The sequence below is a fragment of the Gymnoscopelus microlampas genome, assembly GCF_963454915.1.
Source record: "Gymnoscopelus microlampas genome assembly, chromosome: 8".
NCBI lineage: Eukaryota > Metazoa > Chordata > Actinopteri > Myctophiformes > Myctophidae > Gymnoscopelus > Gymnoscopelus microlampas.
The window spans coordinates 56,020,260-56,040,519 of NC_139945.1; the positions used below are offsets into that span (position 1 = coordinate 56,020,260).

At 41.2% G+C, this 20,260-nt stretch overlaps 1 protein-coding gene across 1 annotated transcript; it reads right to left on the reverse strand.

Moving 5' to 3' along the window:
* Positions 1 to 359: 359 nt before the first annotated feature.
* LOC311050662 (uncharacterized protein) lies at positions 360 to 19,938 on the reverse strand (the record flags this gene model as incomplete). Its single annotated transcript, XM_084064748.1, has 8 exons — positions 360 to 613; positions 731 to 880; positions 1,052 to 1,133; positions 16,201 to 16,347; positions 16,549 to 16,603; positions 16,885 to 16,951; positions 17,323 to 17,509; positions 19,465 to 19,938. 8 exons carry the CDS (start codon positions 19,936 to 19,938, stop codon positions 360 to 362), a joined length of 1,416 nt encoding a protein of 471 aa, XP_083920874.1.
* Positions 19,939 to 20,260: the final 322 nt, after the last annotated feature.

The window sequence follows — 20,260 nt, forward strand, 5'->3', positions numbered from 1 at the left end:
CATGGCTTCTAGATAGATTTAGGCTTTAGTTGTATAGGTCACAGAGTTTATAGTTTTTAGAGTGGGCTTAGGGATCAATGTCTGTTCTTTGTTGTTATACCTGTTAACCAAGGACCAAGGACCACAATATAAATAAGTCTTTGACTTTATTTATTAGAAAATAAACACTGGTAAAGCAGCAGCAACAGATTCAGCTTCCTCGGCTTCTCTCTCTTGTTGCTCACGTTGCTCCATCTCTTCAACCGTGTATTCTGGCTCAAACATATATGGCTGTACAGTGGATTCCGCTATGATATACAAAAACTCTTCTGAAGCACACAGGCAAAGTTTGTCCCCCTGGTTGGTGGTGAAGATCCAGATTACAGAAATCTGGATCTGTGTGCAAGAATTGCCTCCTGCTTTGGAGGCTTAGGCTTTGAAGCAATGTTTGGTGGTAGACAAAGCCGATGGAGAGATGACGACAGCACTTGGTAGGGTACATTTGGATCCCGTCTTCGGGCAATTGCCAGATTGACCAGACTTTGTCGGAACAGGTGCGTGTGTGGCTCGTACACCTTCTTCACAACCCAGCTCTTTGTTCGCCTGCAGAATGCCTGATTGGTGCGGGGTCCACCTGAAATGCAAACATTTTTTTTCTCGTCAGCTTCACACTACTGACAATGCTATGGACAGAACAGAAGGATTACAGGTCACATGCAAATACATTCCAGAAAATGTATCTGTACTGTACCTGTGGCAAGGGTGGCTTGTGTTCTCTTCACAATGTTCTCGTTATGTTCAAGGACTGCAAGCATGCCTCGTTCTCTCATGCCAGTGTAGGAGAAGGATAGCCTCTTCGGAATGTACTTGAGCATTGCACTGTGGAATACTTCCAAGGCACCTGTTATGAACATAAAACAAAATGTACACAATATAAATATAATTGAGAAGGAAAACTGAAAAGTAGTTCACATCATTACATTTACGTTTTGGCTTGTACGCCGCCTTCTGAAGGCATGAAAGCCCTTTCCACCATTATGATCATGAACATTTCATGACACTTTCAATTTACCTGTGTGCTTGAAGAGGCTCAAGTACTCAAGGTCTTTCAGGAGGCGCTTGTCACGGACCAGTTTCTCCAAATCCTTGTATACCTGCAATTACAATTCAGGCATTTAGCAGATGCTCTTAGTCCAGAGTGATTTACAGTAAGCAAGGTAAACAAAGTAATACATCAAATGCATAGAAATGGTAATCCATCGATGGATCATAGGTGGACCAGGAACCTACAGTCAGTCTAAACAGTATAATATCAGAAGTTTAATCTGTACATTGAAACTATACACACACACACACACACACACACACACACACACACACACACACACACACACACACACACACACACACACACACACACACTATAGGATGCCAGGTATACAAATGAACCTGGCATACATCTGTCTATATAACATGTAGGAGGGGTCCACGCGCACCCTCTTAATTTTTTTTTCTAGTTTAGATTTTTGGCATCCATAGGACCTCCAATGTAGGGATTTTGATGATCCCAAGAAAAAAAAGTGGTCCAAAGTTTGTTTTATTACCCGTATGAGACCTGTAGGATTGGTGGCTGAAACGGTTACACACCGGCAGTTCGACACACCGGCAGGCCGACAATAGACTTCCATTGTTCGGACTAGCGGTGTTTTCAATTTATTTTAAAGACGTTGCCAGTCCGACAGTCAAACACCGGCAGTCCGACAATAGACTTCCATTGTTCGGACTAGGGGGGTTTTCATTATTATTATTATTATTATTATTATTATTATTATTATTATTATTATTATTATTATTATTACCCTTATTATAACAATAATTATTATTATGTATTATTATTTTGTCCCTGAGTCCCGATGAGACTATAGACGAATCCATGAATCTATGCTAGCCTATTTTTTTTTCATCAATTATGATTGTATTACCACTCAATAAAAGGATATATGTTTAAATGTAACTTTCGGATAAGTGCGCATCATGCATGTGTTGTATAAGTCTGTAATTTGACCTTCACTTTGTTGCCCAAAAATAACTGATCTACAAGCTCACAACGCATCACAGCGCGACGCCGTGCGAACTAGAAGATCAGATATTCTTGGAGAAGCACTAGCAGATAGGAAACGGGTACAATTACGGATGAAGCATCCATGCGCAATTTGGAGACTCTAGCTCTCCAAATAGCCACACGGTGCATGGTGCATTGATGTGACTCTTCCCCCCCCCCCTTCCCTCCGAGTGACTGCAGGAAAGTGACCCAACCCCCCGACCACCATAAACCGTATTTTTTATATTCCCACAACTGTAGGAGAATATAAAACAAATGCTGGTCGTTTATTATAGGCAAATTAACGCCCGTCGGGGTCCATTTGGTTCCATTAGCGCCCGTCTAGGCAAATAGCCTAAAGCAGATACTCCATAAAGTATTATTGTTGTTAATATTATTTTATTATTATTAGCATATATTTTTATTATTTTATTACTGTTGATAATGTTATTATTGATATTATTATAATGATTGATAATTATTATAATTCTTCTTATTATTATGACGTATACTATGCAGGTCTGGGGTCCGTGTGTGGCTCAAAAATACTTTGAACACTTGGAAGTATTTATACTTTGTCATAAGACAGGGTCGCGCAACTAAAATAGCCGATCTACAAGCTGACAACATTGCTCCATCATAGTTTGACAGTGACGTAATTTTCACTAGAAATTGCCTGTTCTCTCAATAGATGAACCGCCTGTACGTGCAGTGGTGTACTTATATTGTTATTATTGCTATTATTATTATATTATAGCGCATTGGCGTGAGTGCACTCCCACGGACGGTCTGTCTGTCTGTCTGTCTGTCTGTCTGTCTGTCTGTCTGTCTGTCTGTCTGTCTGTCCATCAGTCTATCTATATCTCCACAAGCTTTGCCAAAAATAGCCGATCTACAAGCTCACAACGCCCCTCTCTCGCACTGTTTATTTCACACAGTACTTGATTTTAATAAATGAACCCAGTACATTTTACTGGGTTCAAACTGACACAAAATGTTGATTTATTCATTCTGATCTGTTTGAAAAATAGAAATATAGGCCTCTCTCTTATAGGCCTACATGCCTCCTTTTAATAAAAGCCCGGTACCCAGTTGAAACAAATACAAGCCTGGGTCACTATTAGAGGATTTACTATTGTGTATTAAATATGACCGTGTGCGTGCGTAATGACGCGCAGATAAGCAACGATGTTAGGTAATTGTACCAGTTGACAGGTGTGGAAAACACTGGGGGGCTGGGGGGGGGCACCAGCGTGTGTGGGTCCTTGTCATGCCAAGTCATGCCAAAATTTGATGTAGGCTACTTGTCTGCAGTACACAGCATTCCATGCGCTTTCTCTCTCTCTCTCTCTCTCTCTCTCTCTCTCTCTCTCTCTCTCTCTCTCTCTCTCTCTCTCCCTCTCTCTCTCTCCCTCCCCCCCCCCTCTCTCTCTCTCTCTCTCTCCTATGGGGCCCACCGTCCACGGCCAAATACATATCATTTGTGTGGCTCCTGACATGAAGGTGCCCCCCCCTCCTCTGAGTGGAACAAGTGGCACTGTCCATGCTGCTGAAGTATAGCCTACACTGTAAATAAAATAAAATAAAGCTTTGCGCCATGCAAAATGAAAAAACGGACCGCACGTCAGGGGGAACTGTGTGTGTGTGTGTGTGTGTGTGTGTGTGTGTGTGTGTGTGTGTGTGTGTGTGTGTGTGTGTGTGTGTGTGTGTGTGTGTGTGTGTGTGTGTGTGTGTGCGCGCGCGCGTGCGCGTGCGTGCGTGTGTCCTCTGGGACATATGAATTCTGTGACGGTATACATTACTTATTGGGTTTAAATCCTTTTAGTATACCGTGTATCTGAACTGTACTATCATGTGATTTTCCTATGCAAACTGCAAATTAAGTATTCAATCAATCAAGGGCGTTGCTGCTTCATACTTCCATGGAATTATGACAGCGTTTGTCTTGCGTTTCCCTGTGTAATTTACATTGCCTGTTATGTTTATTGATCTCATAACATAAGTTATATCAAAGTAGGGTTTACTTTAGTAAAAGTATCAATACTGCAATGAAATAGTCTACCGTGTTACAAGTTAAATTCCGGAATTAAAAATGTACCAAAGTACCTAAAGTAAAAAAACTAAAATGTTTGAAAATAGTAGATGTAGCTACAAGCTCACAAAGTGTTGTGATGTGACGCGCATTGACAGCTTGTAGATCAGCTATTTTCAAATGGGCTATGTATAAAATAGCTATAAAGTTTTTAAATATTTGCAGTGGAGTAAAACTACAGTATTTGCCTCTGAGGTGTGGAGTGTAATAGAGATAATTGGAAATACTCAAGTAAAGCACAAATACCTCAAAATTGTACGTAAGTGCAGTACTTGAGTAAATGTACTTAGTTACTTTACACCACTGAGTAGGGTGACACCGGTGACGCTGGTGCCAATTACCATATATTCATTGCAAAGACTATTGTAATATAAGCTAAAAGGTGTGAAAACATTAATGGTTAGACCGCCTATTATTATTTCTTAATATTTCAAGAGGTTATTCAACTCTCTCCAATTGTCTTTTAAGCGCACGTAATTTGCAGCATGCTTTAATTTGGTTAATTTCATCACTAAAGACAGACAGGTCAGTGCCATAGACAGTTCCTCATCACTAAAGACAGACAGGTCAGTGCCATAGACAGTTCCTCATCACTACCGACAGACAGGCAGTTCAGAACCACAGACAGCTACTCATCAGTGTATCACTGTTAAATGATGAGGTGAGGCTACAGTGCATTGACTATCAAATGATGGTAACATTGTACATTGAGAATCTCTAGGGGGTCTGCACGTGATTTTTAATAAATATTCTCTAAAACACATTCTAGAGCGTTGGACTGTGCAAAAATGTTGACTAATTACTTGACTAATTACCCCAAGCCACCCCCCCATTCCCAATATTCTGACTGTCCAATGTTGGCACCCCTGACCCTATCAGTGTTATTTCCTTCTGCTGTGTTCACTCTTATCGATAGCTTAAAAGGACTGTCTATCAGAGAATTCACCCTCTCCCATCCATCTCATGCAGACATGGCTTATATACAGGTGGCAAACAGCCGGGGAGGGAAAACCCTCATCCTGGACAGTTATCGGTATGTCCGAAACAAAGTAGGCGCCGAAAAAATATATTGGCGTTGCGCCCAACGCGGGTGCAATGTCTACTTGCAGACACGTTTGTTCAATATAGAGGCGGAGGACCCCGCCATTGATGTATTGGGGCCTCCTCGAGACCATGGCCACGCGGCGGAGGAGGATTTGGTCGCCACCACTGCTCTAATTGAGCAGATGCTTAGGCACGTGGCGGCCGATCCTACCCTCCCCGTTAAGCGGGTGTACGACCACGCGCTGACGCAGGCTGCTGAAGTGCGGCACATGCCGCCGTTCAATTCAATTAAATCAAGGCTGGAGAGAATGCGGGCCAGCCTGATGCCTGCCATCCCCCACACCGTGGATGAGGTCCTCGTGGAGGGCGAGTGGGCCTTGACCTGGGGGGGGGACAACTTCCTCTCGAAGCAACACCGCCGGCATGGCTTTCTGGTGTTTGGCACCGATGAAAATTTCATCAAGCTCAGCCAGTGCAGCAAGGTTAGAACCACTCTTCCATACAACATCCTGTCATTCAAATGAAATGTAGCCTATGTATTAACTATTAAATATTATCAATGCTTGAACAAGCTAAAAGGTGCTGCATGGGACCGAATGTTTTTTATAAGAGTTTTCTGCAATAATATGATCTAATTTATATCAGTATGAATTAAATGCAATTTGAATTTTGATTTTAGATCTTTATGGACGGCACGTTCAAGACCTGCCCACGGCCGTTCGTCCAATTCGTGACGATCCACGGCCTCTACCTGGACAGGGTGGTGCCATTTGTGCTCATCCTGATGAGCGGGAAGACGGAGGTGATGTACCGGGCTGTCCTTCGCCACGTCAAGAGGAGGGTCGAGCGACTCACCCAAGAAGCGTAAGTGTGTGTCACACAAAAGTGTTGGCATCAAAATGTTCTTTAAGTAGGCCTAACAAAAGTAAAAAAGTACATTTGAGCAGAATGTTCCATTTCACAAGTTCCAAATATTTTGTTATATAATAGCAGATCTACAAGTTGTGAGATATCTTACAATGGCTGAAATGTATATAGGGCTGAAGTATTAATGTATTTTTGTTTTTGATAATAATCTAAATATACAAAGTAACTAGTAACTAAAGTTTTCAAATAGTGGATTAAAAAGTACAATATTTCACTCTGAGATGTAGAAGTTAAAGTGTTAACATTTGGAAATACTGAAGAAACTGAAAATACCTCAAACCTTTACACCACTGGAATTAAATGCTGATCCGATCTTTAACGCACCGAGTGGAAAATAAAACCAGCCCTTTAAATGTCACCTGTTGCTAATTGAGCAACTTCAGCACCATGGACAGCGAAACAGGGTTAGGCTTGGACAGCCGGCTGACACCTTGTGAGCTTGTACATCTGCTATTTTCAAAAAATATATATACATTTGAAATGGGACATTCTGCACAATTAGTACTTTCTACTTTTGGTACTTTAAAGGTATAGGGTAAATGATTTACTTTAGTTAAAAGAAGTGTTAAATAGCATATTGTGATAGTCATTGCTATAGTGTTTGTTCAGTAAAAAGAGTCTCCCATGTCTCTCCAGCTCTTTGTTAAACTGAAAATGAACTAAATTATGTTTACTAAAGAGCTGGAGACCCCTGTGACCAAACAACTCATAGCAATGATTACTAAGTAAAACATTTGAGTATTTTTTCCAGCACTGAAAACAAACACAAACACACACACACACACACACACACACACACACACACACACACACACACACACACACACACACACACACGAGCAAGCACGTGTGTGTGTGTGTGTGTGTGTGTGTGTGTGTGTGTGTGTGTGTGTGTGTGTGTGTGTGTGTGTGTGTGTGTGTGTGTGTGTGTGTCAATGCTCACTGTATCTCACTGTACCTGGCTTTTTAATATGTTGTGTAAACTAGAATAATCCTTATTTATCCCTCTTATCTACCATCTATCTGTTTGTCTGTGCGTCAATCCTTCCATCCCTCCCTCCATTCATCCCTGTACAAGATGGAGCCCGGAATCAGTCCTAACGGACTTCGAGATGGCCATGATCAACGCCTTCCATGCTGAGCTGCCAACAACGGCCACAAAGGGCTGCTTCTTCCACCTTTGCCAGTCGCTTTGGAGGAAGTTGCAGGACGTTGGTCTTCAAGGTCAGTAATGGTGTATTAACAGAACACAACAAACAGTCATTTTGTGTGATTTCTTCACAGGATAAAGAACAAATTATTAAAATGTAGAGGTGTTGTAGGTTATGTCTGGTAGCATGGCTATATGTGAGTGAAATGAGTATACTGTTACAGATAAATCAGCATGAGATGTAGGGTAATGAAGCATATTATAATTGTAATTTTAATAATAATATTACCATTCATTGGGTAGAAGGTTTTTGGTTATTTTGTGAAACACATTACTATTGAGTGCTGAGCGCTTATGAAATGTATTTTAGTAAGTAAGTAAGTAACTTTTACTTCTTTTGCAGTTCCATACGGGCAGGACAGGCTGTTGAAGGAGTGGGTGAGGAAGGCAATGGCCACAGGCTACCTTCCGGTGTTGTTCCTGAGGCAGAACTTCCGCGGTTTTGTCCGAGCCCCCGAAACCCGCCTGCTGCTCCGCCGCTACCCCACGTTGGGTGACTTCATACAATATTTTGAAGACACCTATGTGGGTGAGCAGGCCCTCTTCCCGCCTCCAATCTGGAGTGTACATGGCCGTCGCTCGGACAACCGGAGCAACAACCGGGTTGAAGGTAACAATGTATTTACATTATTATTATGAGGTGTATTAATATTATCATTATTATTAATGTATTATTCCAAATCTGTTCTATTTGCACTGAGCAACGTTGTAATGAAATGTCAATAGGCAATGTGCTATGGGTGCTGCATGTATAGTTCTTATAAATCTATGATTATTTCAGGTTTCCATCACAGATGGAACAACAGGGTGGGCGTGCGGCACCCTTCGATCTGGCTGTTTCTGCGAAAGCTGAAGGACGAGCAGAAGTTGGTGGAGACCGTATGCGGCATCGCCGAACGCGGGTCTCCACCACCTGCCCAGCGGCGAAAATGGAGGCAGCTGGAGAAGAGGTTTGAGATTTTCTTTATACTATAGAATAATGAAATAATAAAAGGCTGTAGTAGGCATGGGGTTGAGGGAGCAGGTGGAGGCTTTGGCCTAAGAGCTTAGTCATTTGAGGAGCATCGTCAGGGGGGAAGGAAAAGTTTTATAGAACTTATTGTGCACGACAAAAATGTGTTCCCCTAACATTAATATTATATTAATTCATTACTAATATGAATTAACTTGTGATTTTCTCAAACAGGCTTCGGAGGCTCGAAAGGCAGTACCGGCGAGGAGTGAGGACCCTAGACCAGTATTGGAGTGCAGTTTCACACTGCATTCACAATTTTGTTGGCTAGGCGTTTTTTTTTTTTCCCCCTTTACTTTAGTGGAGTGTTTTAACCACTTTTGCCCGTTTGGGTATTTTTATTTTCAAAAAAATGCACGGTACTTAAGTACAATTTTCATTTTTTTTTACCACTTTAGCCCGTCCATCAAATACAGCGGTGCAAAGTAGGCCTAACAGTACGGTACTTAAGTACAATTTCGTTTTTTTTTTTTTTAACTTTATAATCACTTTAGCCCACCACTGTAGCCCGTCCATTAAATGATCAAGTAGCGGTGCAAAGTAACTACATTTACTCAAGTACAGTAATTAGGTACAATTTTTATTTATTTTTTACTTTAGTGGAATAATTTTACCACTTTAGCCCGTTTGGGTAATTTTTATTTATTTTTTACTTTAGTGTAATAATTTAACCACTTTGGCCCGTTTGGGTAATTTTTATTTAGTTGGTGGAGTGATTTGTCTGTTTGATTACAATAACGAACGAGACTCCACCTTGTTAACTAGTTTCGTGCTCCCATGTGGTCGGCGACTAACTTCTTTTAGAGGGACAAGTGGCGTTCGGCCACATGAGAAGGAGCAAAAACAACAGGTATTTTTTACTTTAGCGAAGTATTTGAAATGTTCAATACTTTTATTTCTACTACTCCACCACATCTCAGAGGAGAATTTTGCAATTTTACTCCAGTACAATTATTTGAAAACTTTAGTAACGAGCTGCAATCTTTTCATTATATTTTAATTATTACAAAACATACATTAAGCACTTTAACCCCATTGAAGCGTTGGGTAATTCTTTAATGTGTTCTTTAAATCCCGTAAGTTGTTATAATTTGCGTGGCACTTGGGTGATTTTTTTTCCCCCCGTGTCTATTTGTTGCCTTTTCTCTTGCTTGACTGTACATATTTATATTGTGCCTTACTGCCTTTAATCTTCATCTGTACACATAATCTTTTGGGAACTACTTAGAAATGTGTTTAATACATTAATTATCATCGTTGTTATGTCAGTATCATTTTATAATCTGAAGTGTTATTTTACTTCATACTTTGTGCTGCCAAGGCTTATTGTCATCCACATTAGGTTAATTCATTTTGATTCGACTGTATTGTTTATACTGTATTTATTTTCATGTGAAATTATCATTGCTCAGCAATCATAGTTGTTGTGTCTGCTTTGAAATAAACCCCCCTCTCGCCTTTTGAAAAGGAAATGTTTTGTTGCTGTGAAAGTTGCTTAGTTATACTTTTGTGTTGTGTGGGAATAGACATTTGACCATGCAATATGTGGTGTAATATATATTATAATATATTATATATGCTCTGTTCTTTTCAATGCCAAAAGCTGTATTTTTAAATGTCATGTCTGTTATATTGTTTGCCTTTATTTTTTTTGAAATGTCTTCCACCTCATTTGTCACTGAGCTGTGAGAGCACATATTGCAGTATTTGGCTCAACATGACCCTCTCAATGCTGTTGAAATACTTTGTGATTATGGAATAGACATGATGTCCCCCACACTTGCTGTTTGGGTATAAACATGCCGGGTTTCCCAATGAGATGGTGCGTAGGGACTGCGGGTGGTCCTTATGAAGGGTCTTACATCCACATAGGCTGTGCGTCCACACAGGCTGCGCAGATAGCTTCGGGAAACAGCACGCAAGTCTTTGTAGCCTATAGTGCTATATATATGTATGTATATATATATATATATATATATATATATATATATGTATATGTATATGTATATGTATATGTATGTATGTATGTATATATATATATATATATATATATATATATATATATATATATATATATATATATATATATATATATATGTGTGATGTTGCTAAGTTTTCAATGTAATGGGTACCAGAAACATTTTATGGGTCCCCAATTACCCCCCCCCCCCCCCTCCTATCGTTTTCTTTGTTCTCAATCTCCATATCGTCTATGTGTGTGTGTGTGTGTGACTGTGTACATTATATCCTAATGCAGTGGATCTCAACCTTTTCAGGCAGCGACCCCCCAAAATAATCATATTTGAACTGGGGACCCCCCGAGGAAGCACTTGGAATTAGGAGTTCAATTTAGCATTTAATTTAGTTTGACTCAGTTACACAGATACATATTGTGAGAATAGCAGATCTACAAGTATTATTTTTTTTGGTAAATCCGATCTACAAGCTCACAACACCTTGCTTGTAGATCGCTTCTTTCTTATATTATTTCACAATTTTGCCCGTATTTATTATAGTATATTGTGTTGATTAGTTTTGATGCAGTAATAGTCTTTTTTCTTTTCTTTCTTGAGGTATTAAAAATATCTTAAAAGTCCTTAAATTGTGCCTTCACTGTCATCTGGGGACCCCCCCCAAAAATCATGTGGGGACCCCCCTGGGGATCCTGACCCACAGGTTGAGAACCACTGTCCTAAGGTACATTCTATTATGCTACTTGTTGCATAAACTCAGAATACAGGGTACAAACTACGATATAAAGTTCATAATAATACTATGAAAAACTCATATAGGAGCAGAGATAGATAGGAAGTAAAGAGCAACGACACTTTGTGGAAGGGGGGAGAGAATGTAAACGGAACAGAGATATTTGTTTAAGAAAAGTAGATGTTTGGAACAGTATTTATTGCTCTGGTGTTTTCTTCTTAAAAAGTGGGATTCCCTTCAAATGATTTATGCTTGTGTCGTACCGAAAATAATGATCTGAAAACAACGTGTGGGTGACGGTGTTTCGGCTCGCGGCTCGGTTTGGCTCGCGGGTGGCGACCCGGCTTGGCTCGCGGGCCGGTTCGGCGCGCGGGTCGCGGCCCGGCTTGGTGCGGGTCGGTTTGGCGCGCGGGTCGCGGCCCGGCTTGGTGCGGGCCGGTTCGGCGCGCGGGTCGCCGCCCGGCTTGGTGCGGGTCGGTTTGGCGCGCGGGTCGCGGCCCGGTTTGGTGCGCGGCTCACTTTGGAGCAGGGCTGCGTGGCTCACGGCTCGCTTTAGTTGTATGCGTCCCGTGGACGCAGTGACGGTTGGTTTAATGCGTCCTTTATTAAAAAGGTGCATCAGAGACGCAGGACGCAGGGCTAGCAGCATCTCAATATAGATAGATAGATAGATAGATAGATAGATAGATAGATAGATAGATATGGAAACATACATTACAAAGGGTGTTCAAACTGCTGCCTATATAGGACAGCACTACATAGGCTGCGAAGGGGTCAGGTTTGCTTCTAAATTACTTCGTACAGGAGGTCTTACGTGCGTGCTGTTTAAGCCTGTTAGGCAGACACGTAACAGCACCGTGGACTTGAGAACCCGGCCTTTAAGTTTTTGTATTAATCCAACCCATTATAGTCTAGAGCAGTGCGCAGTGCGCGCTTTGAAGACGTGACACCGGTCCATGCACATTCGTGAGAGATAGCCTGGCAAGATCTGCAAATGTATAGATCTGCATTACTGTTATAGGACTTGTTGAATGATTAAGCATCTTAACATTGTAAATATGTTATAAATATTATTTTTAAATCGCTTGATTTTAATTGCTTTATGTCACTTGGAATGATTTGATAAATGAGGGCGCAGGAGCGCACATGTCCTTCCACATTCCAGTAGCCTTGAAATGTACCTGAGCAAAGAGTCATAATAATAATAATAATAATAGCGGAATAATAACTTTATTTTATTATTTTGTTGTTTAGGCCTACTCCATTAAGATAACAAATGGCGTTTATGCTCTTTATTTGCCCACCTTGGCCTTATGGACTTGTTTCTTTTATGAATTGGCTACATAGAAACACATAAAAGAGTCCGTTGATCTATAATGCCAAACCTTGCTAAATATAATATTCAAATAACGGACCGCAAATAACAGACCGCATTTAAAATAAGATTTCGTTATTTAAATATTAAATTAAGCATTCATTTGCGACCATGCATTAGGCTATGGCAAGCATAATGAAGTTGACTACTTTTTTTGTAGCCATTTAAAATAAGATTTCGTTATTTTAATATTATATTAAGTATGACTGATATACCGAGCCTTCCAGTGGCTATTGAGGGGATTTTTAATGCGTTTTTTAATGCGTTCCCTCGAATTACTAATTCAAATCATATGTTCTGCAAACACTTAAGTTGCTATAACATATAAGTTGCAAGGTAGCCCGTCTATTAACAATAATAATAATAATAATAATAATAATAATAATAATAATAATAATAATAATAATGATAAGAAGAAGAATTACAATAATTATTAATCATTATAATAATATCAATAATAACAATATCAACAGTTATAAAATAATACAAATGTATGCTAATAATAATAAAATAATAATATTAACAACAATAATACTTTATGGAGTATCTGCTGGCTATTTGTTTCAATGAAGTTGACAGGCCTAGAGTTGGCCTGTAGATGTTTGGCTACCTTTAACAAATACAGGTCATGATGTTTAAGCTTTATTATAATAATTGGAGAGAGTGCTTTGCCGTGCACCACTGGTGCTGCCATGCGCACGAGGCGCTCCATGGTCGGAATATTAGGATGTCCTAATGGGTTTGAAATGGCAGATCGGAACATTATTTCATGCCAGTATTTGATCTCTTTATTGGTTGTTAGGTCTTGCATTTTGGGTTGTTGTTTGGGTGGTTGACTGTAGGTTAGGCTACTCTTTCTTTATACTGTGTTTAGTTAGCCTCTTTTACTATTTTTTTATTTCATGCAGTCGTGCAGATGTGAAGCATTTCTGTTGCACATTATATGAAAAATAGTTGCTCAATCTCTCTTTCGTTTGGGGTGTTTTTGTAACCCCAAAGGGCTCATAATGGAACCAAATGGACCCCGACGGGCGCTAATGGAACCAAATGGACCCCGACGGGCGCTAATTTGCCTATAATAAACGACCAGCATTTGTTTTATATTCTCCTACAGTTGTGTGAATATAAAAAATACGGTTTATGGTGGTCGGGGGGTTGGGTCACTTTCCTGCAGTCACTCATCTCCTAGTTCGCACGGCGTGGGGGGGGGGGGGGGGGGGGATGTGTCGGACTGGCGATGTGTCGGACCCCCGATGGTTCGGACCCCCGGTGTTTCGGACCCCCGATGGTTCGGACCCCCGGTGTTTCTATGTGGAGGTGTTTCGAAATGGAAAAGCGCACCCGCTGAAACGCCGGCAAGACTGTCTTTCGGAGACTGTGGCACGCTCACTCAATTTAGACGTAGCCCAAAGATAGAGATAGAGATACCATTTGATTCTAGACAACCTCAGGTTTCCAATGGGACCAACCTTGTCATGCTACCTTGTCGGTAAGGGGGCTAAATACCTAATGATTCAAAGTTAGACAACATTTTGGTGAGGGAAAACGGCCATCACTATTTTCCAAATGGTCCCTTGAGCTGTCACCTCGATAGAAGTGAATTGAAATGGGTTACATGTATACCCACAAGCCTCCCCTGTACAGAAATGTCACATTTATGCCAATCTCATGCAGTTGTGGGCAAGAATCATGCAGTTTATTGCATGCAGTACAAATATGTAATTTCCACCTATTGTAAAAAGGAGACCACTTTACTGTATCGCTGCATGAGATCACTGTACTGTATGTATAGCTGTATGAGACCACTGTACTACATCTATAGACTACCTACTGTATCTATAGAATGCTGTACTGTATCTCTAGCCCACTCTAGTGCATCTGTAGACCACTGTCGTGATATTTAGACAATTGTAGTGCCTCTCTAGTCCACTCTAGTGCACCTGTAGACCACTCTAGTGCCTCTCTAGCCCACTCTAGTGCCTCTCTAGCCCACTCTAGTGCATCTGTAGACCACTCTAGTGCCTCTCTAGCCCACTCTAGTGCCTCTCTAGCCCACTCTAGTGCATCTGTAGACCACTCTAGTGCCTCTCTAGCCCACTCTAGTGCACCTCTGTAGACCACTGTAGTGCATCTGTGGACCCCCCCCCCCCCCTGATTCTCACACTACACTTAGGCCTTGGCTACACGTACATGGATCTTTTTCTAAACGCACATTTTTGTGTGCGTTTGGGCCTTTCAGCCACACGCAAACGGTGTTTTTGGCCGCTAAAACGGATATTTTTGTAAACGGATAAATAAGTGAAGGTTTTCCAAAACATGCGTTTCAGTGGATCTGTGTGGACATGTAATCCGGAGATTTTGAGAAACGATGACGTCATCGCGCATTCGCACATGGTCATTATAATAATAAATAATACAATAATACATAAACACCGGACCGCTCATGGTCATTATAATAATAAATGAAGAGAGAGAGAGCAACACTTACAGTCTATGAAACAAGGCACGCTCATTTATGGCTAAATAATGTCATACTTAATAATAAGACAGTGGTGGGAAAAGTAGCTCATTCACTGTGTGACGAAAACCCTCTTTCTCTGCGCCTAGTAGAACACACGGCGCGCACACAGATTGAATGTGGGGTCTGTCGTCCTAAAACACAATCGCCCCGGTGCCGAGAGTCCCTGCTTTATAGTGGTGTTCGATGTTTTTACATTGCCAACTCTCACATGTACATAAACGTTCAGATTTCAAATATAAAGTGCTTACCCCTGAGCCACGGACGTTACAAGGCGATCCGGACCGCGATAAGTACCCGTATCTCCCGTATTGTTCAATAAAAAGCATTTTAATCCGATCGTCGGCCATTTTCTCCAAATTTTCTCCGATGCTTTCAACCATGCGACACCAATGGTTGGAAGGTGTATTGCACTCTGATACATTACCAAAATAAAAGAACAGAAAAAGAAAATGGCCGGCGATGGGATTAAAATGCTTTTTATTGAACAATACGGGAGATACGGGTACTTATCACGGTCCGGATTGCCTTGTAACATCCGTGGCTCAGGGGTAAGCACTTTATATTTGAAATCTGAACGTTTATGTACATGTGAGAGTTGGCAATGTAAAAAAAAAAAACGAACACCACTATAAACCAGAGACTCGACAGCGTCATGTGAACCATGGCTACTGTTTGAGCTGCAGCTGCGGCCTAATAATGTTGTTTTCGTTTATGTTCACGTATGCTGTTCACGTATGCTATTAAAATAATGCAGCTATTGCAGTATTGGGCCTTAACATGTGATTACAAATGTATTTGTATTTGGCCCCTCATATATATAATTATAAAATAAATGTAAATATAAAATCTGATATAAAATTGAAACATGCAGCTGATCGATGCGTTTCTGCGTCTACGTGTGGACAGGGATTTTTGTTTATCTTTGTCATGTGGCCAGGGATTCTTTTTAAAAACGGAGGACTAAAATATCCGTTTAGTAAAAGATCCATGTACGTGTAGCCAAGGCCTTATACCAACTTGACATATTTCAATAACAAGCTCACAATGCCACTCTTGACTGTCATTCAACACTGAGTGAGCAGAGCAGGCAAGGAAACACTATAGTTGCAAGAGGGCTTTGAACAGTACTTTACAATGAGATCACATTGATGTATGAATCGAGATTGTGTGTAGTTTTTTTAATAGCCCTAACAGAGTAACATACAAAGAGTAAATTGTATCAAAATAATATACCTCTGAGTTCCTTGAAAGCCACTTCTTCTTCTTCCGCATCTCTGCATTCAGAGGGCGATGAAGACAGCTGTATGTTTGTTCTCCCTCAGTCCAGCTATGGACGTCTTGCACATGGTGCAGTATGGACAGCCACCGACGCCTCAACTCCTGCAACAAATAAATTAATATGCAATTATGGATCTCTGTGACAAAAAAGAGAAACTATGGTAAACAATAAGATAACAAAAAAGATGAGGAAAAGGGTTGCGCTCTTGTTAAACAGTCCAAACCAAAGGTTTTCCAGTCAGGTGAGGGTCAAACATAGTAAAAGAAGGGCAAACAATAAGGTAAAATGTGATGATCACATACCTCTGTGTTTCCTTCGCACGAAGCAGAACAGTACCACATGTGATTGATCAGAGACCTATTTGGTGAAACACAATACATAAGTTACACACTAGTGCTAGACAATATAACCACATTTGGTGCACAGTATTTGTTCTAATGACGATATTTGATCACATGATGATTTAGATATATCGGCTAGCACTACGATCCCCACACACACACAAGGGCTGCAATTATCAATTATTTTCTTGAAGATTATACTATCGAGAAAAAAAGGGACAGCGAAGCACTGTGAGCTTGTAGATCTGCTTTTGGAAGTTCACTCAAACACAACGCTACATGAATATCTCTCCTTACCTTGACCAGTCAGCCAGTTCTTCCCGACCCTTCCGCTTGGCTTTAGCCATCAGCTTCTTATTGAAACCTTAAACAGTAATTTAAATTATGTTGAACTGTTGGGGTTTCTTTTCTCAATTATCACCTACAGCTAAAAATATAGAAAATCTGAGATTATGGAACACAATCCATTTACATTATTGTCTCCGCCAGGAGACTATGTTTTCGTTCTCGTCCTTCCGTGTGTCCACCAAGCTAACATTGGTCAAGCTTCACGTGACACGTGACAATATGTTGAAAGGGTGTGCTTTGATTGGCTAGCGAGACGCATGATGAAATAGAGCCCTATAAATAGGTGTTCATTTATATCTTTTGAAGTGAGGAAAGACAGGATTAATCAGGAACAGTACTGGCGGAGACCTGTGCTCCGAGGAGCACATTTTCTAGTCTTGTACTTGCCTTTGGCAGTGTGCCACAGATCAAACTGGTGATCAATGTCTGGAAACTGTTCCTCCATCATTTTTCTCACTGATGGTGAGCGGTCAGTTGCTACAACCTCCACCTGTAGTCCCACTTCAAGGAGCTCTGTGAGTGCCCGCTTGAAGCCAACTGGTTCCATGGCAACTGAACTGGATGCTTCTGTGACCTACAAGAAACACAGAAAGTTAGGGAAGTAAGGTGTGAAGGGTTGTAATTAGCGGTGCCAGCCGCTCTACATTTGACTATGTCCGTCCGTATGTCCGTTTGTCCGTTTCAGCACGGTTGTCCGTTTGTCCGTTTGTCCGTTTCAGCACGGATGTCCGTTTGAGCACGGGCTTTAAACAGCTATAACTCCAGTTCGCAGCATGCCAGCAAGTCCAAATTTGGTATTTGGACTTAGACCACCAATAGGGACGAGCATTGACTGCTGAAGCCCCGCCCCGCCCTATTATAGCGCCACCAGGAGGCCACTGGCTTTAAACAGCTATAACTCCAGTTTGCAGCATGCCACCAAGTCCAAATTTGGTATGTGGACTTACACCACCAATAGGGACGAGCATTAATTGCTGAAGCCCCGCCCCGCCCTATTATAGCGCCACCAGGAGGCCACTCATCAAAGGCACCGCTTCCTTCACACAGGGTGCGATTTTTTTACATTACAATGTAAATGCTGCATGTCTATGCACACAGTGCATAGAATGCCACAATGCCAGGCACAGTGGCCTTAATGCCCCAGCTGACTGTACCACTTTCTCCTCTAGTCTAAATCTTGTCAATGTGTAGCAGATATATGAGCTTGTAGATCTGCTATTTTCAAATGGCTGAAGTGGCTAAATGTTTCGTAATAAAAAGAGTAAAAAACTAAAGGTTTCAAGTAATTGTAGTTACCTGGTGACGTGCGAATCTAAGGTTTAAGGTTCACTTTCTGTAATGTTGCATCTTGTGTACCTGCACATGAGAGTGCAGTGTCTGTATTTTAGTTACTTAGCAAATTATTTGCAGATTATTATTACAAAACATACAGTAACCACTTCAGCCCTATATATATTCTGCCATTTGAAAATAGCCGATCTACAGTAACACCAACACACTGGCAGCCCCCATCTATTCTCAGTGAAGGCAGCCATTTCTGCAAACAGTAAACCTTACAGAATGTATGCCTGAAGGGAATGTACCACTTTCTCCTCTAGTCTCTTTCTTGTCAATGTGTAGAAAATAGCAGATATACAAGCTAGCGCGTCATTTTGTGCCACTGAGCTTGTAGATCTGCTATTTTCAAATGGCTGAAGTGGCTAAATGTTTCGTAATAAAAATAGTCAAAGTAACTAAAGGTTTCAAGTAATTGTAGTTACCTGGTGACGTGCGTATCAATGCCACAGGACTCCACCTGTATATGGAGCTATAGATCTGCTATATGTTGGGATAATCCTGAAAGTGTGTCCTAATCTTTGAATGTGTATTTTTAAGTAGAACATTTCAAAATCACCCTCAGGTCTTAATGGATTAAGAAATTAGCCAGCATCAAATTGTTCTTGTATCATGCTTATACTTTCCCCTGAATGTGTAATATACTAACATTCACTATATTATTATTCTGGAACTGAAAGTGTATGGAACTGTGTAGATGCCTAATAATAAGAGAAGCTGCTAACACCAGCTGTTATTTTTCTAGAAATACCAACGAAGAATAGCCAAGGTACAATGTCTCTTTATTGAAAAATCTTGTGAACATACAAATGAATAAAAATGTATAAAAACTTCAGTTTAGCAGTACAATAAAATGGTTCTCACAGCAGTATAACATAACTTCTATTCTATACAAAGCATAGAACATTATTACATTCTGTTACAGAAGCGCATCAGGGCCTTTCGTGCATCGTCACCCTCCTGAACCACCTGTTCCACAGGTTGCTCCACCCCATCAATGGCTGCAGCTGCACTTATTATGTCTGTAGCCTCATCATTTATATATTCCTCTCCATGACTCTCACAAAGGTTATGCAAAGCACAGCAAGTTAGTACCATTGCTTTAATCAGTTCGACATCACAGTCATTTCTTTTCAACAAGCTACGCCACCTTCCCTTCAATCTGCCAAAAGCTTTTTCAACCTGAACCCGCACCTGGCTGACTTTCTTGTTGAACACTTCATGTGCTGCTGTAAGGTGTCCCATGTCACTGAATGGTTTTAGCAGCCAATTCTGCAAGGGATAGGCTACATCTCCTAGGATGTAGTAGCCAATGTTCACCCCACTAACGTTCTTTGATGAAGGTGGAAAGAGGTTGCCACCGCTACCCAGCTCCCACAGTGAGGACGTTTTTAAAACCCTAGCATCGTGACAGCTCCCTGGCATTCCAGCAAATACGTTCCAGAACAGACCCTTTGTATCAACAACACCTTGAAGGATGATGGAATGCCAGCCTTTACGGTTGAAGTAGCCACAGTGGAATTCCGGTGGTGCCAATATGGGGATGTGTGAGCCATCAATAACACCAACACACTGTGGCAGCCCCCATCTATTCTCAGTGAAGGCAGCCATTTCTGCAAACTTGGCCTGGTCTGGGAAACAGATTTGATCTGGTACCAACGAGGTCATTGCAGCATCACAGACCTCTTGCACACAACGGCACACAGTTGCTTCGCTTACTCCAAAACAATGTCCAATAGTTCTGTACAAGTCGTTTGACGCAAGCCTATACAGTGCAATAGCCACTCTCTTTCTTAGATCTACACACTTGCGAAAGGTTGTGTCCCGTCGTTTTTCCATCGCTGGACGCAGTTTGTTGCACAGATAGTCGAACGTCTCCTCCGACATTCTGAAGTTCGCCACCCAACCTCTGGTAGTGTAGTTAGGAACAGCGTCGTTCCACCATGCCCCAGCTCTGCCCAATATAGCGGGCTACGCCGTGGCAAAAGAG